The sequence below is a fragment of the Sarcophilus harrisii genome, chromosome 2 (assembly GCF_902635505.1).
Source record: "Sarcophilus harrisii chromosome 2, mSarHar1.11, whole genome shotgun sequence".
In the NCBI taxonomy this organism is placed as follows: Eukaryota; Metazoa; Chordata; class Mammalia; order Dasyuromorphia; family Dasyuridae; genus Sarcophilus; species Sarcophilus harrisii.
In genome coordinates this window covers 153,618,349-153,641,590 of record NC_045427.1, presented here as the reverse complement: position 1 = coordinate 153,641,590, position 23,242 = coordinate 153,618,349, and the positions used below count along the sequence as shown (strand labels likewise).

Sequence of the window (23,242 nt, the reverse complement as noted above, 5' to 3'; positions counted from 1 at the left end):
AATATTCAAGTTCAAATGCAATAGGATTTACTCTTGGGCAATAAACAAATTTTATTTGTACTAAAACAAACCTGATTAGCTTGGACTTTATAAGTACAAAGTCCCAGTGAAATTATGTTTATTGCTCTTCCCTAATGAGCTATTATTGCTAACCTTTTGGTATTCACCATTAATCAACCAACTAGCATTTATTGTACCATTTATTTATTATGTGTGAGGCACTGTGCTAAGCAAAGTGAAACAGGCTCTGCCCTCAAGAAGTTTACATGCTAATGGAAGATACCATATCTGCACAAATGCTTAAATATAGAATGTAAACAAAATAAATATGAAATATTTGGGGAAGGAGGTGCCCTAGTAGCTGCAGGATTGGAGTGGGAAATCAGAAAAGTATGTGTATACATATACATACATATATGCATATGTGTATATTTATATATACACATACATATATGCACATTTGTGCATATAGATATACATGTGTGTATATGTGTGTAAAATGGTAGCCTTTTCTACTAGTATGGAGTGGAGAGAAAGGAGAGGAAACAACTCAGAACTTAAAATGTAATCCCCCAAAAAAACTTTAAAATTAAGCATTTATCTCTAAACTAAGGGCATAAAAGGAAGGGAGAAAAAGAGGGAGAAAGAAAAAGAGACAAGAGAAAGAAAGAGAGACAAAGAGGAAGTAAGGGAAGAAGGAAGGAATGAGCAGAGAGAGGCAGAAACAGAGAGATGGAGAGAGAGCTCTGTTAACTAGGTAGTGTTTGGGTTAAATCTTGAGGAGAACCAGTGTTCAAGAGAAGAGAAGGAGTATATTCCAGAAATGAAGAACAGTCAGTGCAAAGGCATGAATTAACAACTAGCTGTACTAATGGCTGAAACTAGTATGTGAACAAATGAATGCGTTGTAAAAAAGATTCGAAAGGCAGCAAGGGATGGAATTGCAAATACCAAACAGAGAATTTTGTATTTGATACTAGAAATACTAGACAGTTAGTGGAGTTTCTAGATTTAAGAGATGATATGATCAGATTTGCATTTTAGGAAAATTTGGCAGATATAGAAAGAAATCAAGACCCAGATCCCTTGCGCAAATGATCAGTTTGGACAAAGATACAACTCAGACAAAGCAATCAGGGCTTTGAACCAAAGCAATAACAATAAGTGTGTGTATTTTGACAGCCACAGAAAAACAAAGCTTGCGAACTTGTTAGCAAGGATAATTAGTTAAAAATGGGAAATTACCAGGTGACTGGCTGAGGTTAGCTTCTTCCAATTCCACTCTTTTTCCTCTTCCTTCCCTCTCCTATATAGCAGCTTTCCAAGAAATAGCTTTGTCCTGGAGTGATCTTTTTCTCCTGCTTCACACAATCTTTATCCCAGTTAAAGATGCACATCTTGCTCCCAACACAGTTTAAGATGTCTGCATTGGAAGCAAATAAATTCTTTTTTTTAATATATTTTTGTTTTTTAAATTTATTTTATTATAGCTTTTTATTTACAAAACATATGCAAGGATAATTTTTTAAATTGGCCCTTACAACCTTCTGTTTCAAATTTTCCCCTCCTTCCCCCTACCCCCTCCCCTAGATGGCAGGTAGTCCATACATGTTAAATATGTTAAAATATATGTTAAATCCAATATATGTATGCATATTTATACAGTTATCTTGTTGCACAAGAAAAATCAGTTCAAGAAGGAATAAAAACAAAGTGAAAGAAAACAAAAATGCAAGCAAACAACAATAGAAAGAGTGAAAATACTATGTTGTGGTCCACATTCAGTTCCCATAGTCCTCTCTCTCTGGGTGTAGATGGCTCTCTTCATTACTGAACAATTGGCATGTCCATCAGAATTGATCATCGTATAGTCTTGTTGTTGCTGTGTATAATGATATCCTGGTTCTGCTCATTTTACTTAGCATCAATTCGTGTAAGTCTCTCCAGGACTCTCTGAAATCATCCTGTTGGTCATTTCTTACAACAATAATATTCCATAACATTCATATACCACAACTTATTCAGCCATTCTCCTATTGATGGGCATCCACTCAGTTTCTAGTTTCTTGCCACTACAAAAAGAGCTGCTACAAACATTTTTGCACATGTGGGTCCCTTTTCCTCCTGTAAGATGTCTTTGAGATACAAACCCACACTGCTGGATCAAAGGGTATGCAAAGTTTGATAACTTTTTGAGCATAGTTCCAAATTGAGGCAAAAATTTTTACAGCTTTGGTTTTGGCTCACTGAATATCATTACCCAGTCAATTTAGGTGCAGTAATTAGTATTCAGAGTTCCCTCTGGAACTATGTGACCTTATTAAAGTCACTTCACTTCTGAGAGAACCTCAGTTTCCTCTTCTTTAAAACTGGGTGCTAAACTAGATGGCTTTTATAGCATATTGTAACTTTAAAATTCTACATGCCTAATTGGAAAGAAAGCTGGAATAACTGTACAGCTCATTATAATCTAGGTCAGGACCACCATGATGCGTGTGTATGTGTATATGTGTATGCATATGTGTGTCTGTTCATTTTCCTCTACAGGGAGAGATAATTTACAGCTGCCACAGGTTCCCACTCTAGGTTGGAGCATGGCAATCCAAAAGCCAGAAGTGAAATGTTCCCAGTATCTCCAAGATCTACAAGGTCAACCCAAAGTTGGGCAAGTCAAAAAGAGAGATCTCAGAGTACAACACTGAGATCCTCCAAAAAAGCTTATTTTATTGAATACATTAGTATTTCATTAGCAGACAATCCCACTTCTCTATTGTCGTTGTCAGTTCTTTGTCCTACAACAAATATACAGTTTAGGGATGTCAGTTAATAACTGCCATGAAATTGCAAATCATGGAACTGCAAGAGGAACTGAAAGGAAAGTGTTTCTCAAACTCCGTGCATCTTGCTAGGACTATAAAATGAAAAAGAAAAGGTTTTTTAACAGAGCGCCACAATTGCCATAAATTTCTCAGGATTAAATATAAAAACATTCGTTATTTCCTGGAAAATCTGATATTTTCTTGGAGAATCTGCACTGAGAAATTTTGTGCTAGAGAAAAAAACAGAAGCTCTGGGTAGAGTCCAAACTCTAACAGAAAAATAAATAATGCTAGCATTTATATATTGTTTTGAGAATTGCCAAGCACTTTAGAAATATTGTTTCATTTTACCATTATTGTTGTCCCTGTTTACAGTTGAAGAAACAAAAATTAATTGACTTGTCCAAAATTACACATCTAGCAAAATATGCAAGGCAGGATTTGAATTGAGTTTTCCAGTTCTCTATCCATGGTACCACCTAGCTAGTTGTTTTTTATATAATGATCTAATATCTGCGGGTGCTTCATCTCATTTGAACCTCACAACAACTTTGTAAAATTAGTACTATGGGCATAGGGGTGGGAATCAGAACCACATCAATCATTGGTGGCTATAAGCTTGCTTGAGAGGGCATGTAATAAAATGGCTAAAGTTGGTCTGAAGGTCAAGGTGACCTCTGTTTGGGTGTAAACTCTGACACATAGTGGATGTGTAACTGGCTAAGTCCCTTATCCTCTCAGGAGCTTAGGAAACCCTCTAAGACTAGAAGCCAATCTGGTTTCTCAAAGGGAGTTGCCTCTTGAGAAACTTCTTCTCTCAGAGAGATCACATGTCCAAAGCAAAGAAGACCCACTTGTTAATAATGAAGCAGTTCAGGCCACCACTGAAAATCTTGTCAGTAATTAACTTGAATGAACTTGGAAAAAGATGGACTAATAAACGCTACTTACACATCCAGATCTTCAAAAATCTCCAGCATTAATGGTGATATCTTTGCTAATGGGGTGATAGATGTGATACTTTGTTTTGAATGTGTGAAAGATCTGACTCAATTTCCAGGCAACTTTGTTCATATTTTGATGACCCATAAGTGAAGTCAGGAGAGAATGTCTATTAAAGGTTGCAGAATAACAGCAATAGCTAGCATTTTCATGCTACTTAAAGGTTTTGAAAGTGCTTCAATCAATCTCCATGACAATTCTGTGTAGGAAGTGCTACTACTATCCCCCTTGAACAAATAAGGAAACCAAAACTGTGAGGGGTCAAATAGCATACCTAAGGCCCCAGCTAGCAAAGTATCCAAAGTACCAAAGTATCCAAGAATTCAAGTCTTCCTGTCTTCCTGACAGGAAGTCCAACACTCTATCCACTGTGTCATGCAAAGTGTCCAGTGGCACCACAAAATAAAATTCAAGGAGTTTGAGTTCTTAAACCTCAATCGTTCCTAATTTCCCTATTTCTGTACAATTCATTGCCATTCTTCCAGTCCCTCAGTACTACAACATCAGTAATTCTCAATTCTTCTCTCTCATTCTGTCACCCACCCTGCCTCAGATACTTATATGTGACCCTGAACAAATCACTTAATCCTGATTGCATCAAAAAAAAAGTCTCATACATACGTTTTTTAAGGAGGGGATGGTTGACCATTTCCCTGCACACCCCTGAGTGTTGATTCTGTGTTCCCAATATTTGAATCCTTTTGAAATTGCCTAACAAAATCATCAGAAATATTAATTACTTCACAAGTCAATAAAATTTTACAAGGAAGAAAATAGCTAACTCCTCCTTTTAATCCCTTGTCACCAGGACCATATCACAGAAACTGAAAACAAGAAGATTCTGTGTATATTTAGTAAAAGGAGTTTTTGGTCATGTATGAATTCAATGACTTCTAAGAATTCATATAGTGAAATTAGAATGAAGGAGACACATAGGTTCTTCCTGGATTTCCATCCTGGCTCTTTCAGGTAGCTATTAGCTCACATTTCTGTGACAAAAGTATACGTTGTAAAGTCCTGAACAACTTATAGTGAGTGTCAATAAAATCAGGAAAGGAATGGACAAGTCTTTTAAATAGAATGCTAGGTCTAGAGCTGATAGAGACTTCATTAACTTAGATTGGAATCCATTAGTGAATCATCCTTTGTATTAAAACACCACCTTCTCTTTTTTTAAATATAAGTACTCTCAGAGGGTAACAATACACCATACATGAATTTACTACTATCTCAAAAGCCTAAGGCAGATTATTGTATTTTAGGAAGGATGATATGGGTTGGTATAGTAGAAAAAATACTAAAATTGCTTTTATATCCTTATTCTGACACTAGCTACCTGTGTGACGTCAATCAGGTCACATCACACACAGCCCCCCTCCCCCCCCACCATGAGGCCTCCAATGTTCTGACCTGTAAAACTAAAGATCTCACAGGTCCAAAACCTATGAACCTATTTAGGGCAGGGGAAATATGGGCAGGAATGGGAGGAAGGGAATCAGGAGGACAAGCTTTGCCTTCTTCCTCTACCATTTTTCTCAGAGCTCTCTGAGCAAAAGTTTGTTACCAAATGACTTAAGGAGGGATTTATTAACATGGAAAGTCTACCCTGTGTAGCATTTTCTGTTTCCTGTGCCTCTGTTTTCCTATTGACCCAGCGAGATCCCTTGTGTTTTTCAGAATGCGGAAGCGAGCTATGACTTCAGCAGCAATGACCCTTATCCTTACCCTCGCTACACAGATGACTGGTTTAACAGGTAAACTGGGCACTGTTGGCTCCCCTTCCTTCACCTTAGCTTTTCAGGATATTAGAAGACTTACTGATAGAGTACCCTCTATCCTCAACTGAATTGTATACTTTCTTTCTGAACAGCAGCCTCTCTCTAAATCACTGGGAGATTGGGAGGGTATAACTATCAAATTGATTTAATTTTAAGACTTCAGATCCTTAAAAAACATATATATAGATATATATATCTGTCCATCATTTCAGTCTATTGAGTTATGACATAGGAATTGTGTGTGCATTACTTTGGCAATTGAAGACAAAAGAAAATGTCTGGGCAGATAGAAACTCTAGGAAATCTCCCCTTCCTAGCCTACATGAAAGGATCCCAAATGACTGCAGCCTTACCATGAGATAGAGAAAAAAACAAAACTAGCAAAGGATAGCATGGTAAAGGAGGTAAAACAGTAGTTCTGGGGTCAGAGGGAATAGGTTCAGATCCTACTTCTCATCTCCAAGTGACTTTAAGGAGGTATTTTAATCTCTCTAGGCTTCAGTTTCCCAATCTATAAAGTGGGAATCATGAGGGGAAAGGAAACAGAACTGGATGGTTCCTCTCTCCAAGATGTAGGTCCATGATCTTACTTATTATTCCATGAATGTGGTATTTCTTCAAGATTCCAGCTATTTGGAATGGACTCCTTCCTCACCTCTGCATCTTAGAATTCCCTGGCTTCCTTCAAGGCTCATTCTTGTGCCACCTCCTATGGCAGGCTTTTCTAAATCTCCCCTCACCCTTCCCAACCCTGTTGTTAATGTTCTTTAATTCCTCTGCAAATTATATATGTATGTATACAACACACACACGTACACACACACACACACACACACACACACATATATATATACTATCTGAGAGGCAGCATGGTAGAATGGAGAAAGAGCTGACTCAAAAACAGACACTTGGCTTTAAGTCCTCTGATATATATTGACTGTGTCACCCTGGGCCAGTCTCTTATCTTGCAATATTCTAGATACCTCTTTAAGATTGGAAATTACGGAGACGATGCTGGCATGAATTAATAGAGGGAATTGCCTTACATAAAAGCTCCCCATATTAATGAAATCACATGTCCAAACCCTCTATTTATCTCATTACATATTTTATTCCCTCCCAAAAAGAAGAATGTAAGCTTCTTGAGGGCAGACTCTATTTTTTTTTAAATATTCCTACTACCCAACGGAGTGGTTTAGCAAATAATAAGCACTTATAAATGCTTATTTGGGACTGGGGAACTGCATCCCATAAATATATTGCATTGTGTTTCATATTATCCATATTAATAGACACTGGGACAATGGCCATATATTTTGAATTCCAGATATAACTTTTAAATGGTTTATCTTTTTTCCAAATAATTTCATCTTTATGTAGCCTGACTATGGCTGGCAAAGACTGAGAAATATCTAACAGATGCCACAAAAATGCCACTATATCTATCAACCACATGGATTGGTATGACCAAAAGTTGCCAATGGGAAAGGTCTAAAAACTGTCATATTGCTGAATGAACACACAGATACCACTTTAAAAGATTTTTTTTTCCTTCTTCACATGGATATCTTATTTCTGTGGTTTCCCATGAGAAAAACACAATAATATGTAGGAATTGCTCAGCTACAAGACTTGGCAATTTCCAAACATTCTTTAGGGCTAATGTTATTAACATCTTTGGGATAATCTTACCACCATTCAAGAATAAATTAATTTTTAAAAGTATATGTTATTAGTGATTTTGATATCAAAGAGTATTTTATAAGTTCTATATCACTGGAGATTGACATTGACTAATCACTTATAGGAGATATTTTAGAGAAAATTCATGTATCTCGAAGGTCTTACCTAAGTCAAATACTCTAGGACTTCATGAGTTTCTATTTTCCCATGGAACCTATCTGTTTACATGTATACTGTATATATACTATACTATACTATACATATAGATATATATGCTATATATATATATATATACTATAGTATAATATATACTATACTAAGAATATTCCTCATAGAATACCTCTCTTTACATCTCAATCCTTCCACTTGTGCATCTACATGGCTTGGAACAATGTCAGGTCTTTAAATTTCTGTTTTCTCATCTCTAAACTAAGAATAAGAATTTGTGTACTATTTGTTGTGAGCCTTAAATGAGATGATGCATTCAAAGTGCTTTAAAAGCTATGTGATTTTCAGCTATTATCTTCTGTAATTAAGATTCCCAAACCTACAGTATTTTTTGTTTTTCAGTCATGTCTAACTCTTTGTGACTCCATTTGAGGTTTTCTTGGCAGAGATTCTAAAGTATTTTGCCATTTCCTTCTTTAGTTCATTTTATAGATGACTAAGCTGAGACAAAAAGGGGTTAAGTGACTTGGCAGGGTCACAAAGCAAGTGTCAGGTTAGAGTTGAACTCTGGAAGATGAGTCTTCCTGACTCCAGATCTAGCACTCTGTGTACTATGGCATCACAGAGTTGCTCATTAAGGATAATGCTTAATACTTAAAGTTGGAGGGTGAGATAGAAAATGAGAATTAAAAGAAAACTGAATTGGTTTGCCATGAAATACCCCTTACCCAGGCCACCATGTTACTGATCATCCAGTATCATTATAATTCCAGTACATATAAAGCCAGGCATTGATCCAGAGATTGGACAAAGATACCAGGATGCTTTGTACCAAAAAAAAAAAAAAAAAAAAAAAAATGTCCTCCAGTGTAGACTAGGCACTAATATAACTAATAAAAAGTTTTCTTTAGTGGATTGAGACCCTCAAAAAAAAGTAGAAATATAAAATTCTGACTCATCTGTCTTCCCCAATCCCCCATCTAAAATCTATTCAACTAAATCTTTCTGAGAGAACATATTCAAATGATGTTCTTAAAAAATCAAGAAAGTAAAAGTGGAAATTTTCATTTTAAATTTAATATCCTCAAAAAGGTAAAATTAACTTAAAGTTTGAGTTTAATTGAAGTTCAAAGCTTCAATAAGGATCCATTCTCATCAGCCCCCATAGGTTCAGTTATTATCTCTGTGTAGATGACTCTCAAATCTACATACCTAATCAGTCACCAAGCATGTATTAAGTGCTTTTTATGTACCAGGTATTGTGCTAGGTGCTGGGGACTCAAAGAAAGGCAAAAATAATTCTTATCCTCAAAGAGTTTAAATTCTAATTCAATAGGCAACATGTAAATAAATAGTTGCATGGAAGATACAGACAGACAGAAAGACAGAAAGTAGACAGAAAGTAATCTCAGAGAAGAAATGTTCCAGCAGCTGGTAGGAAAAAGAAGAAAGGAGACCAAAAAAGTCCTACAGAACATCAAATTTGGGCTGATTCTTTTTGTTTCTTTTTTTATTTTATTTTTAACTTAAGGAATAAAACAAGCATTTCCATAGTACAGTATAATAAAAAGGTGATTGTACGTGAAACTATAAATATATCAAATACAACTTGCTGTTCCTTTTGAATATACAACAAAATAATCATATAAATTTTTTCTTCTCTCCTTCCCCCACCCTAGAAAAGGCTAGTATTAAACACAAATAAGGAGAGAGAGAGAGAGAGCGAAAGAGAGAGAGAGAGAGAGAAAGAGAGAGAGAGAGAGAGAGAGAGAGAGAGAGAGAGAGAGAGAGAGAGAGAGAGAGAGAGAGAGAGAGAGAAGAAGGGAGAGAAGTAGGTAGGTAGGTAGATATATTTAGATATATATTTGTTCTATACATACTTCTATTAGTTCTTTATAGTTTACTTGAGTATTTATAATAGAGAATAACTTATTTGCTCAAAGTTCTCTTTAAAAATAATATTGCTGTTACTATACACAATATTCTCTTGGTTCTGCCATGTTTTTTTTTCCTAAGATGATGGAGCTCATCATTTCTTAGAGCGTAGTAGTATTCCATCACGATCATATACAACTTGTTAAGCCAGTGAGCTGATTTTTGAAGGAGACTAGACATTGAAGAGATGGAGGGTGAAGAAAAAGAGCATTCTAGGCATGCAAGAGAGTCATTGTGATGCGATAGAAATAGGAGATGAAAAGTCATGTGCAAGGAATAGGAAAGAGGCCATCATGGCTAGATCACAGAGTGGAATAAAGTGCAAAAAGGTATGAAAGGTAGAGAGGCCAGGTTGTGCAAAGCTAAAAATGTCAAATCCAGGATCTTGTGAGTCAGAGATATCAAATACAAGGCCCACAATACTCCTGAGGATAACTTGAACAAGACTAAAATGAAATTCAGAAATATTTAACAAAATTTCATATGCATATGTATGTGTACTATGCAAGGGTACTTATATATAATTTAGTGACTCTAATTTCTAGGTAATAAAGTTGTGCAGCCCTCCTTTCTTTCCTGAAAGCCAGTCTCATTGCTTGCTGGGTGTCCTCAAACAAAACATGCTATCAACCTTTCCTCTAAAAGCACTCTTCTTTTTACCTTTCCTACTTTGGAGGGTTCCACCATCCTTCTAGCTCACTCAGGTATTCAATCTTCTTGTCATCTTACCTAAAACTGACAATTCTGTCTTTGCAGCCTCTCTTACATTGATTCCCTACTTCTATCCCCATAGCTTCCTCTTAGAATCCCTACCTCCTTTAATAGCTTAATTCAAGTGTGACCTTCTATCATGAATTTTTCTTTGTTCCCCTCAGTGGTTAGGATCCCCCAAATCCTAAAATTATTTTGAGCTTATATTGTATGTGTGTGTATGCATGTATATATGCATGTATAATGTATATATATATATATATGTATGTGTATAAATATATAATTGTGTATATGTGTGCATTGTGTGTATGTATATATATATATATATATATATACATGTATGTATGTACCCATATATGGGACAGCTAGATGATGCAGTAAAGTACTAAGCCTGGAGTCAAGAAAACTCATCTTTATGAGTTCGATTCTATCCTCAGACACTTACTATGATTCTAGACAAGCCTTTTAATCCCATTTGTCTCAGTTTCCTCACCTGTCAAATGAACTGGAAAAGAAAATGATAAGTCACTCTGGTATCTTTGCCAAGAAAACCCCATGTATAACATATCATATATATATAAAAAGATATATTAATATAAACATATATGTGCACATATTTACATATACATATTTTGTACATTATATATTTGTATGAGTATATGATATATCTCCCTAGTAGAATGTAAACTCCTCATTATTATTTTGTTTATTTTATTATGAACTTAAAAAATAAAATGCAAATCTATTACCATGCAGTGTAATGAGAATGCTTTTAATTCCAATATTGATTTTTTTGAAATATTAAGTAATCTTACCCTAAGACTATCAATTTGATTGGTTTGATTCATTAAGTCCCATGTTCTATATCTGGTCCAATATGTCATTCAGATACTGAAGGTTCAAATAAATCATCCTTTTAATAAAAACATATCCATATAACCTCAGGTAAAAGCAGTTCCCAAGAAGATTAAAAAGCAGTTCACAGGAAAATAAAGCCAGCAAAAGCTTCCAAATTAAAAGCAAGAGAGTTCTTCAGAGTCTCAAGAACTCCCTGCTAAAGTCTTCAATCTAACTTTACATCCTTCATACACAAAGTACCCATAGCTGGTTCCCAAATCAGTCAATCTAGGGGCATAATTTCTTCACTCACAACATTCCTAGCTAGTGGGAGATTGTAGAGAATTAATTCATTGCTCTCCAGTTTCTTCATTATCCTGGCCCAGTTGTCTCAGAAACCTAGTGAGAGAATCAGTCTTGAGATTGTTCCAGGGCAATGGAGGGCAGAAAATGTACTGTCACTCTCTTATCAAAAATGAATATTTTCTTAAAGTCCTGAATTCCTATCTATGAATCTTCTCTATATACTCTGTAGGGATTTTCAGGAGAACATCAATGTTAGCCATCACACTGACTGCTAGTGCCAAAGTCAGCCACTATTCTCTTGCAAAGAATCAAAGATGATGAATCAAAATATATTTATTGAGCACTTCTTATGTGCTCAGCACAATTCTAAACATTTCACAAATTCTAGTCAAGGAGGAATCTGTGTTATAGCAGATAGTAGACCAAAAGACACACTCTCTTGATATCTGGTCCTGGTTCTCCAACACATCTACCTATGTGAGTCTTCCAACCTACTCTGCCATCTTCCCAGAATTCTCTCCTTATTGTGTGACTCTTTATAAATCCCTGTGTTTCTCTGCAACTTCTCTTTCTTATGAAATGAAAGGGTTAGACTAGAAGATTGCTAGGTCCCTTTGAAATTTAACATTCTGTGATTCTAAAACATAATTATTACCCATGAACCAATTAGAGAACAAAGGAATTATATAATTATATATTTAAGTACAAAATCACAGAGTAGATATGTGATTGAGTGTTAAATTATGTTACTAAGTGATATAGGAGTTCACCTCTATATACCCTGGCATAGTGAATACAGCTCTGGATCTAGATTCAGAATATCTACACTCAAATCCTTTCTGAGTTACTTACCAGCTATATAATCCTGGGCAAGTCATTTAACTTCTGTCTGCCTCAGTTTCCTTATCTATAAAATGGGGATAAAAATAGCCCCTAGTCCCCATGATTGTTGTTAAAATCAAATGAGATAAGATGTATATTGTACTTTGCCAATTTTAAGGCACAATACAAATGCTAATTAAATAACAATTATTAGTTAGGGAAGGCTTAATAGAAAAAGATTTCAATTCCATTCCATAAAGATTTATTAACTACCTACTATATGACAGACTACTAAGTTTTAATAAGTTTGAAGAATAGGAAAGATTTGTGTAGGTGAATGAGGAAGGAATGGACATTCAGGACTAAAGGAGGATCAGTCAAATGGCGTAGTGGATAGAGCAATGGCCCTGGAGTCAGAAAAGAGGACCTCAGTTCAAATATTGCTTCAGATACTTATCAGTTGTATGAATATGGGAAAGTTAGCCTGGTTGCCTCAAAAAAAATTATTTTAAAAAAAACAGAGCACAGCTGTAGGCCACAATTGGAACACATTTATGAAGAAGTTCCCTTTTCCCCCTGGATCCAGAGAATCCAGGTCTCTGGTACTCAGGAAGAATCAAACATAGTATATTCTCTAAGACTGAAATAGTGTCAATAGCCATATCATGCAGTTCCAACTTGCTGTGGAGGCGCTGGATTTAAAAAAAAAAAAAAAAGGTTAATTTTCCGGTTCTCAGTGTTAGCACCAAATTTCCAAAAACAGATTTCCATTAACTGGACAAGAAACACTTACAACATGCTCATATCAGCCCTAGTTGAATCAATATAAAACTGATTGATGCTGGTGGCAGTCCTGTTCCTATGGACAATTGAAGCTAGGCTGACTGCTGTCAAGATAGGGTAAGGCATGTTAACCACCAGGAGGTTAGAGACGTGGGAGCAATCCTTGGATGTGGCAAACAGTTTTCAATACTGAGAGCTGTTTTCCATTTACTATAGAAATTGTAAGATGGAACACCAGAGGAAAACAATCAAAGCAAGTATTGACTTACTCCTTAGGCTATAAATTATGTTCAGTAGCTGAAGATTTATCCACATTCTCTCAATATTGCAACATATAGTAACACCCCTTAATGACAGCCACTATCAACAAACCTAATTTCCTTCAAGTATGCCCTTTCTTGATTTAAAAAAAAAAAAGGTTGGGGGGAGTTTAAAGCACCAGACTGCTTCTTAACCTTTAGGGAAGTGTAAATTTTAGCCATAAGTCATATGGTAGTTAAGCTATTAGTAGATTTAATGTCATTGCCTTATGATATTGTTGTTTTTGCAAAAGAACAACTTTATTCTACAGTTTTCTTTTTGATAATTATACCTAGCAGCTGCACTACTGGACTTTGTTCTAAATGCAATTGGAAACTTAAGAGAAGGAGCTACTGAGCTGATCGCTATAATCAGAAATTATAGATGAACAAGAAGTTACAATGAAATTATTACCTAAGTTGTCATCAGAAAATTAGTACACAACAAAATAAGCATATATTTATTTAAGAATAAAGATAAAACATGGAGGGAAGAGATGAATGATTTTCTGTGAATATTTATCTTGACATTTATATTACATCAATGTACATATTCCCTCCAACAATTCAATTTCATTCAACTCATCATGTACAAGATGCCTACTATATCCAAGACATTGTACAAAGTATTAGGGATACAAAGGCAAAAACTTAAAACAGACCTACCCTTGCCTTTGAAAGATACATGTAAATAAGTAAGGTAAATGAAGGATAACCTCAGGAGAAAGCAGTACTAACGAGAGACATCAGCAAAGTCTTTATATAGGAATTTGTTCTTCCACTGAACTTTAAAGGATGCTAAAGACTTCAAGAAGCAGGTCTTTAAAAAAATAATGAAGTCTAGGTGTGAAGGAGTATCTGTGCAAAGGCAAACAGGTAATAACTGGAATATTGAGTTTAAGAAACAGCAATTCAGCCAGTTTGGCATATTAGTTTGGCTAATATGTGAAATGCATAAAGTGAAGCAAGATGAAATGTTTTGAAAGATAGATTGGAGCTGGACAAGGAAGGGCTTCAAATGTCAAGCAAGTTTGCATTTTGCCCTGGAAGCAAGAGGGAACTATAAGAAGATCTTAAGCTAGGGAGTAGTATAGTTAGCCTGTGCAGCAATGCAATTTGTTTTCTTTATAATTTAAAAAGTGGCCTCCAAAGCTTGCTATGGCCAAAAATAATCCTGTAGTCAAACAGGTGGTGAGCCGATCTGAACCGAGATAAGCTTGCTCTTAGACAACAGACATATGGCTCATCACTAGGTCCATCCTCATAACCTTTCCAGTTTGGTGGGACTTCTCTTCCAAACACTGGAAAAGTATACTGAGAATAAGGGGAAGAAGTATAAAAACTATTTTAATACTTGAAAGACTGGATTAGACTTGCTTTGTTTGTCCTAGTAAACAGAACTTGGAGTTACAGGTAGACATCGTGAAACTTTTGCTCTGCTAACAAAAGCCTTTGAGAATCCTAAGAATCCTGCCCCTCTTAATACAAAGCTGTATAGGACTTCAGGGATGATCTTAAACACATATAACTAAATAAATATGAGTTGTTTGGTTGATGGGTCTGCTACTATTAGACTTCTCTGAAATTCTTTGACATTAAATGTGTTTGGTTTTTTTTGATCATCTTAAGACTTCCACTGTTCCCTGAATTTCCAACTCACATTTTGCCAATATTCATTAGGTTTCGTCCAGCTTATAGTCAATGTTGACCTGTGTGTTGAAGATCTCTATCCCATTACTGTGTTGTCTATAAAATCCTTCTTGCATAGCAAGTACTGCTTTGACAAGGGAAAGCTGGCCAACATTACTGAAATGTCATCAGTATCATCAACAAATATTTATTGAGCACTAGTATGAGTAGCATTCTGCATATTAAGCAGAGAGCCTTGAATTAGGTGTGATGCCCACCATCAAGAAATTGTAGTAAATTCACTAAGAAAGCATTTTATCATATAGAAAACCAATTTTAAAAATTGGAGCACATAGCCATTTATCTGTGTTGTGAGCTAGCTTGAAGGATTATAATAGGTGCATTCCAAATCAAAAAACTTTGTTTCCATTAAACTTTTTTTCATTGAAGTATGTTTGATTTCAAAGAGCCCTTTGTTGGGAACAGGAAAACCTAAGATTCATTTTTTTTAATTTACATCTCTGAAATTAGTTTTCATATTAATGTATCCTTCTTATGCACAGGAAATATAGATGGAACCACTCCATACCTATTCCCACAGAGTAATTTTGAAATTATTTCATGGATCAATTAAACCTAGAGTGTTTTAAAAAAAAAAAAAAAAACAGCTCACCTACCTACCTTTTTTTGATGTAGACAAAAAGATTATGATTTTATCCTGTACTAGATCAAAAGCTACAACCATTATCTATCCTTAAATACCAGATCATATCAAAGTAAAACTCTTTCAATTTAGTTTACCAATCTGAACCATTTTGGAAACATTCATAAAAAGCATTCTTTTTTCTACATTATTATGCATACTTATATTTCTTATATTCTTTATATTCTTCCCCTGGCTATAAAAAGATATTTGGATTTAGTAATGAATTTACTAATGAATTATATTTAGTAATGAATTCACCATTTTATGGTGAAAATTGGAAAAACTGTATCACTCTATTACAATACTCTTTCCCATATGCCACGTTTTCCCATTATCCTGTATTTGTGCGTGATATGAAAGGCAATGTTGCTTAACCGGTGATTGCTATTTTTAAAGATAAAGAAACATATGGCATAACATCAAGAGCAAATGTATTGATGCATGAATTGCTTAATAGATGTTGAGCCCCCAAGTATTCCTAAAATAGTTAGGAACATAAATATGATGGTGTGGGTTGGTTTTCATATGTTTATGTCATGGCTAGAGTCCAAAGTTGTCACCATCAACTTTAGCTATTTAATCTTTTCATATACCAGAATAGGAGGTTAAAGATAGAAATATCATGCTAAGGACCAAAATATTATAGGAAGAAAAATTGTGCCTAACTCACCAAAATGGTAACTTTTCAGGGATATGTTTGCCTGTTCATTTTAATATAGTTGGTGTTAAATTAGATTATCAAAATAGCATTTGATTTAATGGTGTGGCTCATATCCACAGCACCATCAGAAAATCATATACCATAAAACTTGATGTGGAAACTCTGCTAGTAATTTGAGGAGTTATTGAAGGAGTCCTTTTCATAGCCTCTGACTTCAGAATGACAACACAAAACTGTATGGAACCAAAGCCCCTTTATTAGTCTTAACTCTGATAACTTTTGATGGAATAAGTCTGGGACTACTTATTTAAGAAAAGTAAGGAATAAGGATCCATTTGAACAATATGGACAATCAGAGATTCCTGCTTCCTCACTGGCAAATCCTGAGAAATTTCTTTTGAGGCAGAAATAATAACCACTTTATACCCATCTCTTCCATGAAACCTTCCCTTACCTGCCTAGCCCATACTTACCTCTCTACCTTTTCCCCAGCTCAAGACAGATCCTCTGCATCCTCATCACTGAAAAAAATAATTAACTTTCTTTCAAAAGGAGTTCTAGAAAATTATGGTTTTCTCTTTATTTTTACAGTCCATCATCAGATATTTATTAAGCACAAACTAAATAAGACAATGAGTCATATTTGGGGATGGTTATAAAGATGTTTCAGGAATTTCTTTCCCCCACTTCTCCTACCCCCATTCCCTCCTCTGAAGGATTTTGTAATCTAACTGTGGAAACAAGAAGACATGAAAATACTACTTGCTGCCATAGCTTCTTATGTAGTGAGAAAGCCTGGCTTTCTTATCTCTGAATCCATAGATACCAAGAAAACATTGTATCAGAATGGCTTGGGTTAGGGAGTTATTATTATAAAGGGTAGCAGTCAGAGATTGCTTTGCTTAAATAGGTGTGTGTAAAATAAGGAAGCTAGGTGGCACAATGGTTAGAGCTCTGGACTTGAAGTCAGGAGGTAGAAAGGTCCTTGTTTTTCTCAAGTTTGGACTAAGAATCCCTGATAGCCACTGCAGACTCACCCAAGAGTTCCCATAGTACTTCGTTTAGCCCTGGGTTGGGATTCCAACCCCCTGACTACAAGTTTAGGGATGTCCCTTCTTGTTCCTCATCCCCATACAAAGTATAGGCCTATAATTTATAGATCACATACCTTCTTTGAAATGATATCTATTGTGCTGCATCCCTAAGCAGCACAGTTACTGCATGTATTTCCCTTTCTGAGACAATTTGCTCCTTTTTAAAATGAATGAGACAATTAATACTAACCAGTCCTGTATGGTTTGTCTGCAGCTGCCATGATTTTAACAATTCTGTGCAAGTGTGTCTAACCCCCATTCTTTTGGCCCCCATTCTTGTCCTTTGCCACCATCTTGAGCCCCTCTAGAGTTTGCAGGGCAGTGATTCAGTATTCTTAAATCCTCCACTAAAACAACTGGGCATGACACCCTCAATGTAGTGACACCCACCAGGGAATTTGATCATGAAGCCCAAGGCACCTGCACCGCCTTGGAGATATAAATGACTGGATATGGAAGCACCTCATGCATAGACTCACTGCTTGTGGTGAAGTTCCATATCCTTATTTTTAGGCCAATTTTACTTGGTCTAACCTTTCAGTATCCTTGATATTCTGAAGAAGGTGTCCAAAACCCAACATACTTCTATAGTTGACATCATTTATTGTTAACACTGGACATGATGTTGGCTTCGTGTATTTAGGGAAGGGATAACCATTTAACTTTCTTTTTATTTTCTTTTTAAATTTATTTAAAACTAAATACAAAATAGAAAAAGAAAGAAATACAGAAAAAGAAAAAGCAAAACAAAACATTGTTAGCTTTTCATCTACCCAGCAGAACATCAGGGACAATTTGAAATATGTAACAATAAATTTCCATTTCAAGAGAGCATATATATAAAATAGAAGATAATATATTCATGACTGTCCCTTCTTTGCTTTGCTTCCTTGTAAATTATTCTTTTATTCTCTACTGTGCACTTTTTAACCTTATTATTTTTTCCTCCTCCCCCCCCCAACTTCCTGAAAGCAGGGTAGAGTTAAGCACAGATATATTTATGTATGTATATGTATATACCTATACACATACATACACCCACGCATATATATACACACATGCACATATCTCCATGCATACATATATACATACATTTTATATATATATATACACATTTATACATAAATAGACATGTATCTAAAACAATATTAATACAGCTAGCATTTAACCTTCAAGGTAATATGGAGACACTGTAGAATTTTGAAAAAGTAGAATTACCTATAGAAAATGACATTTGAAAAAGATTGTCCTGGATAATTGTTCTTACATACTTTTACAATTCATTTCTTACTTTTTCTCAACATAACCCCTCTATTCCACATTAGCCAATCTCCTTACTATCCTTCATGCTTAGCTTTCTCACTCTTTTAAGGCACTGCATTTGTCTCAAATGCTCTCATTCTTTCTTTATTAATCCATGCCTGTGATTTCCTTCAAATCTGGATTCAAGACTCATTTTCAATAAACCTCTCTTGAATTAAAACAACCTCCTATCAATGAATTCTTTTACTTTGCATTATTAGGCATCCAGGTAGATAGAAAGCAAGAGTTTGAAGTTAAAAACAAAAAACAAAAACAAAAAACACCTGAATTTAAATTCTGCCTTAGACACTTATTTAACTGTATGACCCTGGGCAAGTCTTTTAATCTCTTTCAGCCTCAGTTTCCTCATCATTAAAAAAATATTTTAAAATAGTACCTACTCAAATAAGACTTCTCTTTCTGAAATTCAAATCCGAGCCTCAGACACTTACTAGCATGTGACCCTGAAAAGGTCACTTAACTCTATTTGCCTCAATTTCCTCATCTGTAAAATGAGCTGGAAAAGGAAATGACAAACCATTCCAGAATCATTGTAAGAAACCTCAAAAGGGGTCATGAAGAGGCAAATATAATTGAAAAACGACCAAACAACAATAAATTATTGTTTGTTATACATTAGTGTAAATATATTATCATGTACATATAGTTTCTACTTCATTTTCAGTCATGAGAGATGACATTGCAGAAGACACTGTGCTAATTAACTAAATCCCCAGAAAAATTCCAGGTCTCTTTCCTTAATAAGAACTATGATAACCTAAAAGAGCACAAAGACAGGAAAAAATAAATGTATGGATAATCACTATCCCCCAACTGTGGCAGTCCATTTAGTTAGTATATTGATACACATATCTGTGCCAGGCCTTGCAGATGGACAATGAGTTGTATTCAGAACCAAGGGATGGGATCCAGCTCAATTATGCTTCAGAAATAGAATGGTGCTTTTAAATCTCAAACAATCTCAAACTGTTGCCCAGCACAAAATTCTCTCCTTTTTAGGAAAATACTCTCCTAGTTTCACTGTCGGGTTGCAAATCTTGGGAAATTAAAGTCTCTTAGAAAACAGGTCTGAGTAGCCCAAAGAACAAAGACAGGACTAGGTGCAAGTAGGCTAACATGTATTTCTTATCATGACCTACCCCCCAAAAAAGGCTTCTTAAAGGATAATTGAGCAAAAGTCTAAGAGGAAAAGGAGTGGACTATGTAGAAAAAATTGAGGGAAACAAGAGGAATAGCCCAAGTATTGCAGAGAAAGCAAAATTATGTCAAATAAATCTAGAAAAAGGTCTTTAGAACAGTGAACATTTCCTCCATGGAGAATCCATGGGAGAAAATGGACAAGAATCATATAGGATAAGAAGACACAGTTATATGGCAATATGTATCACTGGATAAATTGCCCAAGTCAATGAGATCACAGGTGCTTTGAAGTAATGAAATAACAAAGTATCAGTCATTTTGATTTTCTATTTGTTTTATGTATCCTTATACTCTTTCTGTAACAACTTCTCTAAGAAAAAAAAGTTATATTTTACTTATCAGTGTGCCTCTTAGCACCTAGCACAGTCTAGGGCACACAGCAGGCTCTTAATTCTTTTGAGATACCATTAAAATACAAGGAATTCAAGTGACTGACTTTTCCAAGGTTGTCAGTTTGCTTCTCACAGACTAGAAAGCTGGTGTCTCTTTCATTGAGAGCCTGGAGTACATTATACGTTTCATGGATCTATGCAGTCAATAGGCTACAGGTGAGATGCTAACCTCTTGTTTCTGATTTGGAGTTCATTATTAGATATTTCTGAGTTTCAATAAGTGCTGTGAAAAATTAAGCATGGAAGTGAATTCCTACTCATTATTTAAACATCAAGAATTTGTCAATCAAGTAGAATTTATCAAGTATCTACTATGTTCTGAGTACTCTACTAATCACTGGGGATACAAAGAAAAGCAAAAGACAGTCTCTGATGAACTCATGGAACTAAAAGTCTAAGTGGAAGACAACAGGCAAACAAAAATGTGCAAATAAAATATGAGCAGGATAAATTGGAGATAATTTCAGAGGGAAGGAACAAAATGAAGGAGGAATGGAACAGATTTCTTGTAGAAGATAAGACTCAAAAATATATATATATATTAACAGATTATCTGTTTCAGCATTTTCAGCAAAGCATTTATTTAAATCATAAATCAGGACCATTTAAACAACAAAGATTATTTATTTATATATAAATTTATATCTTTCTTTATCTTAAGGTTTACAAATGGCTTTCCTCACTATAATCCAGTGATATAGATGGGGTAAATATTCTTACAAATGAAGAAACTGAGACACTGAGTAAGACTTGCCTGGGTCACTTAGTTATTTGGGGTCCGAGGAAGGACTTAAATCTAGCCCTCTAATTCCAAGGCTAGCCCTATTTCTACTATAGCACATTGCCTAATTGATTCAAAATGCTGAATCCTCATAACAGTATATTATAAGATGTATGTTGGCATGTAGATGATGCTCACCATAAAAATAATGTCTGTGATGGACTCCTAGTTATCAGCAAACTGAGATGAAGTGCCTTCTCAAATTCTCAGATGAGACTGATAATAATCCTGAAGGTAATTGGATAAAGGGTGCCTAGCAACCCAAAGTTCTCCCCAGATCTTTTACCACCAAAGGCAGTTTGTAGAACACAACCTGCTGAGTGATTAAAAGGCTTTCTCCTCATGCAATATACATATTTTACTTTCATTCCTTCTTTAAAGCTTCACAAAAGGATTTCTGAGCTCACTGGAGATACACGGTTTTATGGAGAAAGGATTTTTTTTTTTAATTCACTTGTATGAAGTGAGTCTAATAAGAGATTCCTGGGGTTGTGATTTTAAAAAATAAAATGAAACGAAATTAGTGTAAAAGCTATGTTTACCCAAACAGCATAAGTGAAACATTAAGATAGAATGCATCATTTCTAGGAAATGCAATCCATGGGCTCCTTTGTGTGAAGTATCATTTTTAAGCCATTATTTGGATGATAGAAGTATAAACCCTCATTAAGTATTTCCAACAGATAAAGTCTATCCATACAATTGTAAAAGGAATCAGAAAATATTGAAAGGTTTAATTCATTCATTTTTTCGGTTCTTTGTCCAAAGAATGATATCACCAATGTTTCTGTTTCCAAAGTTTATAAGGTTATAAAGATAGGTTTCAGTAAAATTGACCTGTGAATCTTTCAGGCACATCCAATTGTCTTGAGATTCCTGAGGATCAGGTCTACATTTTAATATTTGGGGTAGTTTAGCATTTATATTTAAAATTAGAAACCCAAAGTCCCTACAAACTTTGGTTTACTTTTTGAATGATGATGATGATAATTAATATTTATGTAGCACTTATTAATACCTTGCACTGTGCTAAGCACTTTACAATAATCTCATTAATAATCTCATTTGATTCTCACAAAAATCTTGGGAGCTAGGTGCTATTGTTATTTTACAGATGAGGAGACTGAGGTAAACAGATATTAAATAATTTGCTCAGGACCACACAGCCAGTAAGTATCCTATACAATCAAACTACAATGTCTTTCTAGACAATTTTCATCAAGAAAACTCCAAACTTGTAATATGTGCCTTAGAAATTGTAGTAGTAAAGAGTAAGACATACTAAAAAGATCATATAGTCCAACCCCTTCTCAGCAGGATTATATTCATGGATTCAAAAAACAAATATTAAAATGAGTACCAACCCAAATACTAACGACTTCAAAGAAATCAAAGCAAACCTAGAGAAAATCAAGGAAGGGGGCTAGAAGTGCCTGTTGATAAATTTGTCTGATTCTAGTTTCTCCCCATTCCAATCCATCCTCTGTTCAGCTGCCAAAGTGATTTTCTACAGTGCAGCTCCAAGCATATTATCTCCTTACTGAATACACACACACACACACATCTTTCTTACGCCCCACCACATAATTCTTTGGTCCAATGATTCTGGTCTCCTTGATGTTCCACACAAACACTTCCATGCCTGGAAAACATTTCCTTCTAATTTCTGTCTCTGGCTTCCTTCAAATACCAACTAAATCCCATCTTCTACAGGAAGCTTTTCCCCAATGCCTTTTAATTCTAGTGCCTTCTCCCTGTTAAGTAATTTCTATTCATCCAGCATATAGCTTATTTGTACATATTTGTTTGCTTATTATCTCTCCCTTTAGATTTTTTTTCTGCAGGCAAATGATTTTGTTTTCTTAGATATGGGGGAAAAGGGAATGGTTAAGGGGATTTGTGCTTCAAAATAAAACTGATCTTTACAGAATTAGATGAAGAAGATGAAAAAGAAGAATTAACATTTATATCATGCTTACCATGTGCCAAGAACTGTGCTAAACATTTAGCAGTTATCTCATGTAATCCTCACAACAACTGTGGGAGTTAAGTACTGTTCCTAACTTCCTGATGAAGAAACTGAGGCAAATAGAAATTAAAGCACTTGCTCAGGATCACTCAGCTAGTAAATGTCTGAGATTAGATTTAAACTCATCTTCTTGACTATAGGCCTAGTTCTCCATCTACTGCACCACCTAGCTGTCTGATTTCTTAATTGCCGGGTCTAATGAGCATTTCTTAATTCTCATTCTTCTTGATCTTTCCATAACATTCAACTTTTTAAGTCACTACTTCCTCCCCAATTATCTTATC

General features: G+C 35.2%; 1 protein-coding gene across 1 annotated transcript in view; it reads left to right on the top strand.

Moving 5' to 3' along the window:
- The window catches only part of PCSK2 (proprotein convertase subtilisin/kexin type 2), a 295,645-nt gene that overhangs the window by 202,385 nt on the left and 70,018 nt on the right, over positions 1 to 23,242 (top strand). The window contains exon 6 of the mRNA XM_003758170.3: positions 5,499 to 5,575. Within this exon, the coding sequence (XP_003758218.1) occupies positions 5,499 to 5,575 (77 nt within the window). The remainder of the gene's footprint in view (positions 1 to 5,498; positions 5,576 to 23,242) is intronic.